The 17544-nt window shown below is 25.5% G+C and overlaps 1 protein-coding gene across 2 annotated transcripts in view; it reads left to right on the forward strand.

The window, feature by feature from the left end:
- The window catches only part of LOC126898839 (macro domain-containing protein CT2219-like), a 17138-nt gene extending 2083 nt beyond the window's left edge, over window positions 1-15055 (forward strand). The window contains exons 3-7 of one of the 2 annotated variants that reach the window (XM_050673245.1): window positions 683-799; window positions 888-991; window positions 1068-1098; window positions 9514-9587; window positions 14980-15055. In XM_050673245.1, the coding sequence (XP_050529202.1) occupies window positions 683-799; window positions 888-991; window positions 1068-1098; window positions 9514-9587; window positions 14980-15012 (359 nt within the window). In that variant the 3' untranslated portion in view covers window positions 15013-15055. Of the gene's footprint in view, window positions 1-682; window positions 800-887; window positions 992-1067; window positions 1099-9513; window positions 9588-10242; window positions 10762-14979 lie in introns of those variants that run through there. The other variant, XM_050673244.1, reaches the window with a different exon arrangement.
- Window positions 15056-17544: the final 2489 nt, after the last annotated feature.

Here is a 17544-nt window from a genome sequence, read left to right on the forward strand (position 1 = left end):
TTTTTTTTTTTTTTTTTTTTTTTTTTTTTTTTTTTTTTTTTTTTTCAGATAAATAATATAATTATATTAAAAATGTAATCATATTTTATATCATTTTGTTTTATAAATTTGTTAGATTTCATTATAAGTGATCCTTTTTCTTAATAAATTCTATCAATGAATAACCAATCAAGCAAAAAAAAAAATTTAAATGTATTAAGTGTAATAACTTTTAAAGCTTAAATAAAATACAAGAAAATATTGAAAAAAATGAACAGCATACCTAGTTAAGTCAGTAACACATTGTCCATTAGTGTGTAGATACCAACATTTAATTCTGTTACACAGGCATAAACTGGTTTTCTAGTTAACTCTAGCATAAGCATTAGATTTTATGTAAGGAGGTTAAACATAAATAACAAAAAATGATAACTAATACAAAAAAAGATTAAAAGATTATAAAAAACTGCTTTAAAATATAGATTATTATTTTTTAAACAATGAACATTTTTTATAACATTAATTTTTTTCTATAGTAAAATGGTTTAACTTTTATCTTTTTATGTAATTTACATATAATCTTTTGTAATCGGGTATTTTCATAGTGCTGTACTACAATGGTCCAATTTATTACTGGTTAATCAAGGTTCACTTACATATTTATCTTAATTAAACTAATTCAATAATACATTTTTTGCTGTAGTTGATGGAGCCATTCACAAAGCTGCTGGCCCACAACTTAAAGAAGAATGCAAGACGTTGAAGGGTTGTGAGACTGCAGAAGCAAAAATAACTAAAGGTTATAATCTTCCAGCAAAACGTATGTTATATTATTTTTATATATATTGTTATTCTTTACATTTTTTTAAATTTATAAACATTCTATAAAATTGAAATTTTGATTTAAGATGTAATACATACTGTTGGTCCTATTGGAGAGAACTCATTTTTATTAAAATTGGCATATGAAAATTGTTTAAAAGTTTGTAGAGAAAATAATTTAAGAACAATTGTAAGTAGAACATAATTTGAATAATAATTCTCTTTACCATTAGAGAATATTTATTATTTATTATTCTATTTTTCAGGCTTTTCCATGTATATCAACTGGAGTTTATGGTAATTCTATTAAAGTAGATTATTAATAAATAAAGAGGGAGTAAAATTATTATTTTAAGAAGTATCATAAAATATCTTGAACAAGACATCATCAGGTACATCCATTCATGAGCAATTTTCATTAAGCATATTTTAAATCGCTCACGAAAGGATGTAAGTAATGTTGTCAAACTTAACATAGATCATCTAGTTAGGACTGCCCAATTTTCCAGGCTGTACACTCCTAAAACATCTAATAAACTTCTTATGCACACCATATTTTAACAAAAAGGAATTTTCTAAAATATGCGAAATAAAATATTATATTTATAATGTTTAATTTATTTAATCAATTTCATTACATTTATTTTTGATAATTTATTAAAGATGATATATCTTTAAAAAAGAATCAGCAAAAATCAACCTAATTTATTTGTTATTTAAAACCAAGTAGTAAAAATCAAAATATTAAATAAATACACAACCAGTTTTGTGCAAGTTGCACCTCAAAAGTTATAGTTAAATTATGAATCACAAAAAAAAACTCTTAAATCTTATAATTCTGCAGTAATTTTTTCTTAGGCGTTTGGTTGGTTAATCATTGGTATAAGGAAAAATAAACTTTAAAACATTTTTTTTAGGGAGGTGAACAATAACTAAACTACTTATTATGAATGTGTTAAAACTTTCATGGATTGTTTTGTTGCTTGAAGTGCTTGAGGATATATCCATGTTTACAGTTGAGTCCGAAACGTCAGAACTCAACTGTAAACATGGATATATCCTCAAGCACTTCAAGCAATAAACTACTTATTTCAGAAAAAATGTATTATAAATATTTAAAAATGATTTTTCAAGGTTATTATGTTTTTTAGCTTCGATGCGAAGCTGAGAAGGTATTAATTTTACTATGATGTGTTTTTTTTTTTATTTTTTTTTTTTTTTTTTTTTGTGTCTGTGAACGCTCAATCTCAGCTCTCGCTGGACCGATTTTGATGAACAATATGTCAAAAGATCACAAATCGTATCTAGTCGAAGACATTACCCTCAAAAATTGAAAAAAATTCCCTCGTTCCCCGTAAACGGGGGAAATCCCCCAAAAAATTACAAATTTAAAAATCGCTAATTTTCGATATTTTTTCAATTTTTTTTACTTAAAATTGCCATAACTTTTTTAAAAATGACCGAATCAATATAATTTTTTTTTTTATAGATACCTTAGATAATTACCTATCATTTTATATATTTTTGTGAACATTTGACCCTTTAACAGCCCAAAGGATGGGGTTTCAAAATGGTAACTTTTTTACAAAAAATTAACTTTTTCAACTTAACTTTTGAAAATGTTCCGGAAAGACTGACAATTTTATATATACCTTAAATTAAAGCTAATGTAATATACTTTAATTTGAAAAAAAAAAATTTGACCTCTGGACTTGTCTTCATGGTGAAAATGACTACCGTATGCAAAAATATGCTATTTTTGTGAAAAAATTCTTGATATTATATTTTACATTTTTTAACATTATGTTGCTATAACTTTTTAAAAAATGCATGAATCAACTTTATTCTTTAATGATAAATACTTTATATATACTTCTTTCATTCGACATACTTTTTTTTAAAATCGGACCATTTCCCTTTATACAGGGGGGGTGCAAACCTTTTAAAATGCGTATAGAAAGTAGAACTTTTTCAACTTAACTTTTGAAAATGTTCCGGAAAGACTGACACTTTTATATATATCTTAAATTAAAGCTTATGTAATATACTTTAATTTGAAAAAAAAAAATTTGACCTCTGGACTTGTCTTCGTGGTGAAAACGGACATCAAAGTTAAAGAAAAACGTACGATTTCCGTGAAAAAAATCTCGATTTTATATGTTATATTATTTAATTTATATTTTATATAACTTTTGGAAAAATGTATGGATCAATATTATTATTTTTTTATAATAAATATTTATATACCCCTTTCATCTGGCACGCTTTTTTTGTAAATCGGATCATACCCCTTTAACAAGGGGGGTCAAAACTTTAAACATGCGTATTGTTACTACGATATTTTCAATTTAATTTTTGAAAGTATTCCGGAAATACTGACACTTTTAAATATATCTTAAATTAAAGCTTATGTAATATACTTTAATGTGAAAAAAAAAAATTTGACCTCTGGATTTGTCTTCATGGTAAAAATGACTACCGTATGCAAAAATATGCTATTTTTGTGTTAAAATTCTGGGTTTTGTATTTTATTTTATTTTAAAATACCTGACAAGGGGAGTACAGATTTTCATAAATATTATATAAATTAAAATTGATATAGTATAGATAGTTAAACTTATTTAAATATGTTTGTTTCTTTTAAGTCGAGAAAAATAACTTTGAAATTTGAACTAGCTTAAATAGCCAATTTTTCAACCGCCGGAAGCAACGTACGGTTGCCGAGTTGGTAAAATTTATGTTTTACACGCTTGGGGTACGAGGTTCCAACCCGCATATGGCAATGAATTTTTTGCATTTTTTCTTAATTCTTTTTAAGTTAGTATAAATTTTAACTCGTTTGATTTTTATCACATTTAGATTCAATAACTTCAATAAAGATCAAGGATCCCATCACTTTAGTCGCCCCTTGCAAGAAGAAATTTCTTATTCGTATTAAAATTATTTTACTATATTTTAAGTTTTCGCTTCGATGCAAAGCCGAGAAGATATTTTTTTGTGACTATCATTTATTTTCTCTGCTCTAACTTGACCTACTTTTTTCAACAATACGTCAAATTACTACAATTCGTATCTAGTTGAAGATATTACTCTCAAAAATTGAAAAAAAAATTCTAATTTATCAATTAAACAGTTAGTTATTACATCGTCTCCATAAAGACAATTAAAATCATTAATTTCTAATGTTTTCAAAATATTTATTAACGAATGAAGTTTGATATGATAGGTTTCAACTACAAAATTAAATCATTTTACTTTGTAATTTAATAATTTTATTACTCTGTTTGTGTGTGCTACTATTAGACTATAATATTCAAATTTTTTTCTAACGTGTTGCTATATAAATCATTTCTAAAAAAAATGATTGTTTTTTCTCCTGAATTAACAATTGATTTTTACAAATATAATCAAATTTTATAATAAACTCAATTGAGTAAATCTTTTTAACAACTTTGTTTTGATTGGTACATTTAGTTAAAGTAAATCATTAAAATTAATTAAGTTCTCAATATTTCAATTATAGAATCTTTTCAACAAACAACAAAAGTTCCTAGGAAATTATTACTATTACTTCTATTTAAGTTATCTATTACCATAAAAATGCAAAAAAATATTGAGCTTTTCTGATAAATTTACAATAAATAGTAATTATAAAACTTTCTGACTGCATATTGATCTTAACGATACAATTTTTTTAATTGTCATAAAATTTTCTATTTAATTATGTCAATGTCAAACTTACCAATTGAGCTAAAAGTTATGGTAAAATAAATTTTTTTTTTTTTTTATAAACATTTACAACAATCAACTTTAAACGATTAACAAAATTGGTTAAATATGTCATTTTCCTTATTTTTAACTTATTAATAATCAAATTAATATTAAATATTATATCAAATCAGTATTAATTTAAAACAATTTTTTTTGTTCTTAATTATTTTTTTTTATATGTAAAAACTATTTTTTAATAATATTAAAACTTAGAAGTTATAGAAAAAGTCTAATTGCACATTTTAAAACATCGCGAAAAGTTGATTTAGAATAGTATATTTTTGTTTCTGATGGAAGTTCCTTGTAGTCCAGTGTATAAAACTTATAACTTTGTTAATTGTTATAACTTTATCAAAAATGACCAAATCAGTATATTTTTTTTTATTTAGATGCATGTCTTTATCTATCATTTGGTTTTTTTTATAAATCTAACCCTTTACCTGCCCACAAGAGGGATTCAAAATATTAACTTTTTTTTTTTTAGTTAAAGTAAATCATTAAAATTAATTCAGTTCTGGATATTTCAATAGTAGAATCTTTTTAAATATCAAAAATTACTTAGAAATGATTACTATGATTTCTATTTAAGTGTTCTATTACGATAAAAATGCAAAAAATAATGAGTTTTTCTGATAAATTTACAATAAATAATAATTATAAAACTTTCTGACTGCATATTAATCTTAAAAATAACATTGTTTTAATTCTCATAAAATTTTCTATTTAATGATTCATTCTAGTCAACGAAGGAGTAATTTTGCAGAATAGCAGAAAAAATTCCCAACAAACTTTTTTTTTTTTTGTTTTAATTAGGCAATTGGTGGATTATTCCAAAAGCAACATCAACTCTTATTTCTTTAATTATATCATGATTAGTAGTTCTTTGATTTTAAAATATAATATTTGAATATATACTAATTATAATTATTAAATTTAGTATGAAATTGATATTTAATATTGTAATTTAAACGGAGAAATTATAAAAATAATAAAGAAGTTATATTTTGCTTTACTTTTACGTGTATAAAAATTTAAAGGGCTTGATACAATAATTTTCAATAAAAACTGTTTGTTACTATAAAAAAATGCACTGGACTACAAGGAACTTTCATCAGAAGCAAAAATATACTTTTCTAAATCAACTTTTCGCGTTGTTTTCAAATCTGCAAGTAGACTATTTCTATCACTTCTAATTTTTTATATTATTACTAATTATATATATAAAATAATAATTAAAAGAAAAAAAAATTTGTTTTCAAATTATTACTGATTTGATTTTTAATATGTTAAAAATAATCAGTCCAAATTTTCAATTTTAACCTATTTTTTTGGTTCTTTAAAGTTGATGAAAAATTTTTGATAAAGATTTATGAAAGTTTATAGTAAAATAAATTGAATATATTACCATAACTTTTAGCTCAATTACAAGTTTAAAATTGACATCTAGGCCAGTCAACAAAGGAAAAATTGCGGAAAAAATTTTGTTTTTTTAAAAGTTGAATTAAAATATGTATAATGACATACTAATAGTCCTCAAGATTGGAATTGAGCTTTTTTTTTAAATCCTCGCAAAAGTTCAAAAATATGAGCTTTCTTAATTTTCTCAAAAAAAAATATTTAACTTACAAAAAAAAGTTTCGCACAAAAGTTGTTTAAAAGACAATTATAAATAAAAATATAATCTTATATTTTTTCATTTAAACAAATATTTTTCGAGTTACATTACATTTAATATGAGTAATAAAATTTATATTCCATTTTTTTCATTTTACGGTTACTTTTTATCATGTTATACTTACATTAGACACAATGTTATAAATGCATATGTGTGTATGTGTGAGTTTATTTATTTATTGTATCATTAAAGTGTAGTGTATATTGAGATACAACCGATAGAGTAGGTAATTGATTTGACGCTATATTATTTAAACCCAACTAAACGCTAAATTGTACATTCCGAAATAACAATCATATTATGTCAATTGCCACCGGAATATCTGGTAATATTTTTCTTTTTCTTTGCCTTAATCCCAACTACTTGGGGTCGGGCACCCTTATCCTAAGATTCCACTTGACACGATCTCCCACATCTTCTACGCTCACATCAGCTGTCCTCAAATCGCATTCAATAGCATCCCTCCATCTCTTTTTTGGTCTTCCTCTATCTCTTCTTCCTTCAACATTCATTTCTATAACTGTTCTTACAGCTTTCGATTCTTCTTTCCTCATACCATGACTAAACAATCTAAGTCTATTTTCTGTCATCTTATCCACGATTGACGCAACACCTATACTTCCTCTTATATGCTCGTTCCTTATCCTATCTTCTCTAGTCACTCCACTCATCCAACTAAGCATTCTCATCTCTGCTACACTTATTCTCTGCTCTACTTTCTTATCAACCGCCCAACACTATTAACCATACATCATAGCTGGCCTCACAATTTCATACTAAATTTAAAAACTATAATTAGTATTTATTCATATATTATATTTTAAAATCAAAGAACTACTAATCAGGATATAATTAAAGAAATAAGAGTTCATGTTGCTTTTAAAATATTTCACCAATTTCTCTAAAGGAAACACTATCTACAGATTTGCATCGAAGCGTTTCTTATGATAGTGATTTTAATCACTGTCAGATATCATCTATACTTGTCCCATCTATGCCTCGTCCACACTGTGCCTCGACCCCACTGTGCTACCGTTTTTATAAATAGTTGTGTCATTTCTGAAAATTTTCAAAAAACATTTAAAAGCTCTAAAAGTTTTTTGAAAAAATTCTGGAAGAATATATGTGGAAATGCAAACAGGCAATTTCAGAAACAGAGCGAAGACGCAATACTATTATTTAATTTATATATATATATATATATAAATTAATACACAAAAACTTTATTAAATGTTAACAAACAAAAATAACACATATATTTAGTTACACACGAAAACTCTATATAAAATATTCACACAACATAAAAATATTATATAAAACAGAACACACATATAAAATAAAGAATATACATATAGACACGTCTTAGCCGACTCACGATTTGACTTAATTTTCCCTTCTTATAATACTTGATACCACTATCTATCTCCAGACCCTGAAAGTGGTGCCATCTAGATACCAATGGTACCCACATACATTTATAAAAAAATATGTGTCCAATGTCTGATGAAAATTCTAAGTGCAAACTTACTATATTAATTAGTGCATTTATATATTACATAAAACCATGCATTTTCGAAATAATCCAAAGCTTTGAAGTTTTTCCGTTTAAGTTAAAATTGTATATATATATATATATATTTGTATTTCATCATATACATGTATTTAGTCATCTCAGTTTCAATACAATATGTCAATGCTAGATTATAAAGAGCTTTTTTAACACGCTTATATTAGTTTCATGTGTATGTTGTTTGTAAGTTTGTAACTCCTCTCGTAGAGAACAATATTTTCCAACCCGTAGACGCGCGCTTATCATCAATTATATATATATATATATAACAAATTTTTATTGTAATTGACACAACCCCGCGGCGTTTTACGCCGCGGTGCAAAGTCCAGCAAGTGCCGCACGGCCAACGACGTCCCGCCGCTATACCGTAGTCTTCTTCCCATTGTCAAAATAACATCGTCAACAAACTGATCCGCACTCGCGCACCGTCGTCATCTACGCTGCTAACCTATTGACGCCCGAGGATCACGCCGGACATCGCTTCTTCGACGCCAGCAAAAGTGCCGCGATATTATGCGAAGATTATATATTCCTACCGCCACCGCTAATATTAATATATATATATATATTAATATTTATACGTATATGTTAATATTCATTTATATATTCCTACAGCCGACGCCTCTGCTGCCGTATATGCCTCGTGTATAATGTTCCCTCCGCCATGCCCGCCCACATAAACACGCAAAATCATGCATGATACGTTTACGTACTTAAGTCCCTTTAAATATATATATATATATTCTAATTACTATTAAAACTTATATATTAATACACTTTATTCTCATTAAGAGATATGTAGTGTATTCATTCCGATTACGGAGGATGATCCTCGTATCGTTATTTTTCGTCACTACCTCCACGTTACGCGCCTGCTGCTTTCCTTGGATGTGGTAGCCGTTTCTTAGACTCCCTCTCCGGAATCGAACCCTTATTTCCCGTTACCCGTTACAACCATGATATTGATATTAACTACTATCATAACATGAAACTAAAAAGTGAAAAATAAATATAGTTTAAAAAAACTAAAAAACACGCTTTTAAAGCACATCGAACTAAAAAGTTAAAAATAATTTTTAAAATTAACTTAAAACAATAATGAACGAAAAATACTAGTATTATTGTGAAAAAAAGCGTGGGTGCTTTATGCCATATTTTTTGTATATTGAGCGCCTGACGCTTTTTTTCACAATAATACTAGTATTTTTCGTTCAATATTGTTTTAAGTTAATTTTAAAAATTATTTTTAACTTTTTAGTTTGATGTGCTTTAAAAGCGTGTTTTTTAGTTTTTTTAAACTATATTTATTATTGTTTTCTATAAGTTTAAAATTTTTGTCTTGCACTGTTTCTCAAATAAGAGGTTCAATTGTAGCTTATTTAGTGAATTTTTGATTCGTTTAGCATAATTCTGATATAAATATTCTAAATTACTAACAATAAACACGGTTTTTTATTTTTTAATATGTGCTTATTACAGAATTTAACAGTTTACTAAGAAATGTCTGTAGAATTGTGTAAGAATAAAAAAAGATTCTTACTTCAAATGAACTAAATTTAATCACATTATATAGTACAGTTTTTTTTTTTCAAAAATAGTTTAATATGATTATTTACATTCAAAGTATTGTTTTTCTGAATTGTTTAAATATTATAATTATAATTTTATGATAAAATTAATTATTTTATATTTTTAGGATACCCTCAAGAAAAAGCATGTCAAATTGCCTTACAAACTGTAAGAAACTTTTTGGAGAGTAACCATACCTCAGTAAGGAAAAAAATTTCAGTAGTATTAATATTATATAAATTATAACAAACTCTTTAGACTAACCTTTTATTGTTAATATCTATTCAAAGTAAAGAATTTGATAAATTATTATGAAATTTAGAAACTATTTTTACTTTTTTAACACAACCATTTTAATCATTAATGGGTGTTCTAAAAATAATTTAAAGAATTTATAATCTCAGATCTAATGTTAATTGCTTTTTTTATTTTGCCTATAGATATTAATATCTCATATTCAAATATTTTTTATGTAGATATTATACATTACAATACTTTTTCTACCTCTTCAATAAAATAATAGCGAATCTTAAACACCAAATAATTTTCAGAATGGGAAGGTTTGATCCATATCTTATTCCATCCTGAGCATGCTCTTGATCAACATTAATTAATGTTTTTAAATTCAATTAGACTTAACAAAAAACAGTTTTAAGGTTTTTTATAACTCTTAATCAGTAGGGACTTAATTTAAAATCCAGGATATTACTAAATAATTTTATCATAATAATTAAAAATACTATGGTTTTATTTATTTATAAAGTTCACTAATAATGACATTACTTAAATAATATCATTCAAATAAAACAAAATATTTACTAATTAGTTGATAAAAAAATAATAATGTATTTTTTAGGTGGAACGCATAATTTTTGTTGTTTTTTTGAAAGAAGATGAAACATTTTATGAAAAATATTTGCAATTTTTTTTTCCTATTGAGTAATATTATATATATGAAAATACATGTCTAATTTTTACAACTATATGTGCTATGGTAATGAATTGTTATTGTTAATTGCAAAAGATTTTTTGTACCAACTTTTTTTTTAACTAAAATTGTTAGACATTTTCAGTTTTTTTTACAAACAAAATTAAACTTGCATATGAATAGATATCTGTGTAAGAGAGTCTTCATTTGAAAAGATATTTTATCAATGATAATGTTTGTTATTACTTATTAAAATATTTTAGTTTAACTTGCAGAGCTTTGAAATTAAAGTAATTTTAATGTTTTTTTTTAAATAATTTGGCTGTTATTTTGTAATTACTTATATTAATCAAATTTTAATTAATACAGATAGAATTGTATTATGATTCATTAGCAAATATCACAGCTCATGCAATAAAGCCAGGAAACAAAATCTACTGCATTAAATTTGGTTTTTAATTCAAATATGTCTAATAACTACTTTTCAATTAAAACTTACCTAAAAAAAAGTTATGAGCAAAAAAAAGGATTTTTAATAATATAACGTGAATACTACCTCTATAATACCAATTAATTAGTAGGACAAATTGCTACGATTTTAAATAATGTATTAAAATTAATTCCTTTGTCTGTGAGTTATCAAATACTTCTTCAAAAGTTAGTCTTGAGGAAGACTATTGTGCCTGAAAATAAAATTATTTTATCTTCATCTAATCAAAATGAAAAAAATAAGGAATACTGCATATTAGCCTAACCTATTAATAATAGTATTATTACTTCTTATGTAAGGAAGTCTGATGAGACATTACTTGATTTTGTTGGAAAATCGCGTTTTAATCATTAATTATAGGGGCTAGTATAACTACATTATTTAATAGCCTATCAGCAGTTAAAACTTTAAAATTAAAGAATTTTCTGTTATAATGCTCAACCCAAATATTTTAGCTAATAATTTATATACTGGTTTAATTTCCTACTACAAAAATATTATACTTAACTTAAAACAAAATATCTTAGCTACTCATCTTTCTATATACGTATATTGCCCTATTTCTTTAATGGTATTATGGCACCAGCATTTATGCCAGAAGGTTATGAGTCTCATAAAAAAAAATTTTACCGTGATAAAAATTATGATGATATTATAGAAGTATTATATCAAAAAACTTCGTTTAAAAAATCACAATGCAAATAATTTTATGTAATAACCTTAATTGTCATTTTGTTAATAGTGCATCGTTCTTAGATTTTTACCAAAATGTTAGGGGTAATGCGTACAAAATTAGATTATTTAAGATAAACTGAGACGTTTCGTTTTGCTGACTATTATTTTAGTTAAAACTTGTTTAAATGATAGTTTTGGTACAGCAAAATTGGTTTTTTCAAATTATATTTTTCGTTATGACCATAACTCGCAATTGTTAAGTTTATCGCGTAAAGGTAGTGTATTAATAAGAAATATAAAGCTCTTCAACTACCTTGAACTTGCACAGATAATATAGAACATGGTATTACATTAGTTCATATCGCTAACAAATGATATGTTGATGAAGATTTTTATTCCACCAATTGGCGCAGTTATTACGTAACAATTGTTTCTTCAAGGTGTATTTTATGAAACTATTTTAACTGTTATGTCTGGTTTAATTATACCTCTTTTTAAACAATTTCAATTAAATTAGTATGACAGATAAGATCACATCCTACTTGTGATGCATAGGCACTTATTAGATTCATCACTTTTTTCTCGAATATCAATTTCATGACTAATCATGTCACTTTTCCTAGCTACTTCTACTGCTTTACTTTTCATCTCCTCGTCAATTATTATCCCTACACCATTCTCTGTACTAGACTTACCTGAATATATTATTTAATAACCCTCACCAATTTCCCTCGATTTCTCTACTTTCCTGCACACATTAAATGTTAACTTTTCTCCTCTTCAATACTTGTACTAATTCTCTACTTCTACCAGTTAATGTTCCAACATTTCAAGTATCTATTCTTACTTAGTATCTATCTTTCTCTTATGACTGGCAGAGGGGCCGTGGAAGTATTCTTATCCCCTATCCACAAGGAATTTATTTATCAATTGTTTATTAGTACAATTAAAACATTAGATTCATATAATAACGCTAGTTTAATAGATAATTTTAATTTATCAGATGTGTCGTGATTAATTAATATCCTAGGTTTTTGTTACACTGGTAATATATTTGGAGTTTAATGCCAGAAACTTAAGCATTTTAATTTAAACTTAGTCTATTGATTAAGGTGACCGTTATTTTTTGACGTAAAATTAAATTTTCATACGATTCGATTAACAAAGGACACAAAGCTTAAATTTTGGGAAAATATGGATGATTGAAATTTTTTGTATTTCTATCATACAGTTTTCATTTACGAGAAATATTGTAGTAACTAATATAAGAGATTGTAATTTAACTAAACCTAAAAAAGTTATTATTATAATTTTTGATGTTACCATATTTAAATCCTTATACAAAGCGAGATATATGAAAAAAAAATTATTTCAATAGAAAAATAAATCTAATGTATCAATTATAACGTTAAAATACGAAACCCCATCGATTTTAATGATAGTAATTTTCTGTAATAAAAAAAATAAACTCAATTTTTGAGAAAAATGCCTTCAATTAGATATTATTTTAAATCTTAAATATTTATTTTACATATAACAGAACACTTAAATTGGAATATAAGAAAAATGGCAACAGATACAAATAAAAAGTAAACACCTTCCCTTAAAATTTAATATTTAATTGAATAAAAAACATAGTTGACTACACGAGTGTGAAGCTACCAATTCGTGGTCCACCAACTTCTTATCACTAACAAATTTCGGTTACCGATATTTCATAGAGTATAACGCTTTTTCTAACCGATAGATGTAGACACATAATACCAAAAAGCATATATTAAACCCATTCACCAATCATACACACAACAAAGATCTGACGGCCGGTGGGAGTATAAATACACTTACTATCCGGACCCAGACAATATGCCGCCACCGTTTCGCCGCCGGACATTTCGACGCGGACGTTTTGCCGCCGGACACTTCGCCGCCAGACTCTTGCTATATAAATTTTTTATTAACGCCTTTTCGAAAAATTATAATTATTTTAGCCTAATCCTTCATTGCACAATTCCTTAAAATCCAGTATAATGATAAAAAAATTAATTATTTATATGATGTCACAAATTATTTAAATTTAATTTGTACTTAATTTAATTATTATAATTAAATGTTATCATAATTATAACATTCAATGTTATTCTTTCATATTAACAATTAATACTATTGAAATAACTATATTTCAAGCATACTAATGCTCTTATTTATATGTATAGATAATAACAATGTGGTATAATTATTAATAATTAATGTATATACTTAGCGTCGTATCATAAATTAGCAACCCAGTTTTTGCAAATTTTGTATATTTTTAATGAACAAAGTATAAAATACTCAAAAATTCTGTATCCTCTTGGATAGCTATTTAATAATTTTAGAAATTAAATTAAAACAACTTGAGTCAGTGTTATAAATTGTTATTTAAAAAAAAATTGTCACTTTTAAAATAAACTATTCAAGCAATTTAAATGGTACATATGAGTATCGAATCGTTTGGATGCGAATAACAAGATACTTTATTATTTTGTATTATTATTTATTGTGTATAAGATATTTTGTTTAACAATAAATCAAAGTTTTAGAATGGTTAATTAGGGTAATTAAGGGTACAGATCTCTATTAACATACCTTTTTTGATATTTTTGTACAATTTTTGTTTTATAATTTTTATATTAAGGAAACTATAAGTAATAATACAATTTCAAAATTATTGTGATTAATTAATATGGAAAGATTAATAATTCTAAAAAATAGGGAGATTTAAATATAAGTCTTGGTTATTATTTATATGTAGATAAATTCAACAGAGCACTATTTTAAAATGAAACGAATATTTGAAATAGGCTTAATAAGAATAAATCCATTTATAGCTAAATAGACCTAAATCCATAATTTTGTTTAGTAATACAAATAAAACAATTCGTGGATAAAGGAGTAATGTTTCCATGATGATTTTTTACATAAAGATTTTTATTCACCAACTATGGCAAAATTATTTGACGTTCACTATTATAAACATAAGTCAATTTTACAACATACCACAACATGGCTTTGCACAACAAATAACATTTACTAAATTTGTGTTACATTTTATATAATCAAAAAAAAATATATTTATACGGAGAGATTTCTTCTACTTTTTAAATTAATTATGTTTTATTTTCTTCGCTTATTTATTCCAAAATAATACATCTCTTTTATTATTTTGCAATGCGCAATAACTTTAATAAATTTATATAGCAAGAGTCTGGCGGCGAAACGTCCGCGGCGAAGTGTCTGGCGGCGAAATGGGTCGGCGGCGAAACGTCAGCGGCGAATAGTCCGGCGGCGAATCGGTGGCGGCGTGATAATTATTTCTGTACTCTCGAACGACCTTTACAATAATTACATTGTTAATTAATGAACAATATTAGAGACTATAATAATAATTGTTTGTTAATGTAATTATAACTCCTTTTATATTATCTATAGACCTATGTCCAATTATTATTTTTTTGTTCTAGATGTATTTTACATTTAAAAATATGCGGGAATGAGGTGACAAAAGAAGAGGTTCACCGCCAAGTAAGGAGGAATTGAAGAAAAAATTTAGAGGTGGTAAGTTATTAAAATTTAAACATAATCTTCTATATACATAGAGACGAGTGGGGTAATTGTAAATGTATTTTTCTTCAGGAATATTTAGCAGCTTTTATTTTATTTTAAAAGTTCTTGTTCTTATATATGTTACTATCATATTAAATATTGGGTCATACTTTCAATAAGCGTTTTTACATACAAAATGTTTAATTTTGTCATTATACTTAATTGAGACTAACACAATTTTTGCTAATTTCAATTATTTTTTAGCTGCTGGTCTGCCTCCTATGGCTCCCAAAATATGTGAATATTGTGGTCTCCCTGGACACGGGGAAATGGCATGTCATGTTAAAGGTAATATTTGTGATATATATATTTTTTAAATTTAATAACGTTCTAAAAGTATTTTTTTCTTATCCAAAAAATTAATTTTTTAATTTTTGTGTTTTGTTTAAATAATTGATTCAAACCTATACAGGTTAATGCTGATTTATTTTAATGTTGCGTGTTTAATAAATGGTATTGTCAATTGTTACTAGATCTATCATGAAAACTACACTATATAAACAATTTTCATAATTATGATCTGTTTTTACCTTGATAATAAATCCTTATGAATGTGTTAAAACTTTCATGGATTGTCTTGTTGCTTGAAGTGCTTGAGGATTTATCCATGTTTACAGTTGAGTTCTGACGTTTCGGACCCTGCAATGAGTCCGAAACGTCAGAACTCAACTGTAAACATAGATATATCCTCAATCACTTCAAGCAGTAATAAATCCTTGTTTTTTAATTATAGCAGCTGGATATCCACCAATAAAGAAAAAAAATTGTAAACACTGTCATTTCTCCGGGCACGGGGAACAAGAATGCCACATTAAAGGTACTTATTTATTTTAATATTTTTTTCATTTCGTTTTTTTAAGGCCAGTTGACAACCTTTGTAGGATGCATTTTATGTTTCTGGTTTATTTATAAATAGTTCTATGGTAGTTGTAAATGATAATTTATTTTATAATTTAAACCTACCTATAAGTCAACCTATAAAATTATATATTTATTTTTAATATATTGATATACTAATTTGTACCAATTGTTTTTAATATTTTATGAATGTGAAAGCTATTAAATATTATTTTAAAAACGCTTCCCAAGTCTGGTCAGAATGTAGACATTTTTTTATTTTTAAAAACTTTATTATAGGGTTAAATTATTTTACTAAAATAATAATGAAAAATTAAAAAAAAATGTTCATTTTTATTGTCTACTTAAAAAGGATATAAAAAAAAACAATTGATTAAAAGAAAAATTCTAACTAACAACAATTTTAATAGTAAAATTTTAAGTTCTATAACATTTTTTTATTAATAAAAACTTATAAATGAGTTTTAAATATGGGAAAAAAATATATTTATTAAAACGTAGACATTTTTTTATAGGTTCAATTTAATAAACACTTAATCTCTTAATAAATCTAGTTTAAAATTTTATGTTGGCTTATGTAATTTTACACACATAATAATACAAATTACAGTGGTGCAAATTTTAGAGGATGCTACAATTATGGTTTTATGAAATTGAAGATTTTAACAACTTTTTTTTTTCTGTTTAAATTTTATGAAACAATGATAAAAATACAATAATGACACAATTATAAAGCAAATTAATAGTATGGAATATCAAAAGATTTCTCAATTCCCTAAACGTTGGACCACTGTAAAACAATACATATAAGGTAACTAATTTAAACAATAACATATTATTTTTTTTTAGCAGCAGGATTGCCGCCGCCGCCATCAAATCAGATTAATGATGAATGAACAAAAATCAAAAATAATTTAAAAAAAAATATTTTTGCTAATTTATTTTAAAATAAAAAAAAATTTTTTGTTAATTGCTTTTTTATGTCTATCCTCATTGTATTTAATACAAACTTCATAACCAGGTAACAAAAACATTTTACACATTTTTCTGACAATCGTCTCAATCAGACCAACACCATAATTCGTTGATCTAATAGAATATTGCAAATTAATTAAAAAAAACTGCCTAATAGGTTTGATAACGTATTACGCACGTATGGGCCTCATCAACTTGCATTTATGACAATAATCGTAGACGAGTCTCGGTAATTTCATAACATATCCCGAAAGCTGACATTTTACATTAATTAGTTATCTAATTTTAACATAATAGAACTATTATATTAAATTATTGAAATTTATTATATTTTATCGTTCAATACATATTAATTCATCAGCATAATATAAAAAGTCGTTAACAGTTGTTAATTTTTTAAATTTTTTCTACCACGATTTCATTTACAAACGTATGATACAATTTTTTTTTAAGACGCAGAACATTGCATTTTTAACTTTCATACCGTCTTTATTAAAAAGTGGGAATTTAACAATATATAGATGATTATAACGAAATTACAGAAAAACTAAATGAGTCCCCGACAAGTCAACAATTTTACGTGTAATAAA

The sequence above is a fragment of the Daktulosphaira vitifoliae genome, unplaced genomic scaffold (assembly GCF_025091365.1).
Source record: "Daktulosphaira vitifoliae isolate Bord-2020 unplaced genomic scaffold, ASM2509136v1 Scaffold_2, whole genome shotgun sequence".
In the NCBI taxonomy this organism is placed as follows: domain Eukaryota; kingdom Metazoa; phylum Arthropoda; class Insecta; order Hemiptera; family Phylloxeridae; genus Daktulosphaira; species Daktulosphaira vitifoliae.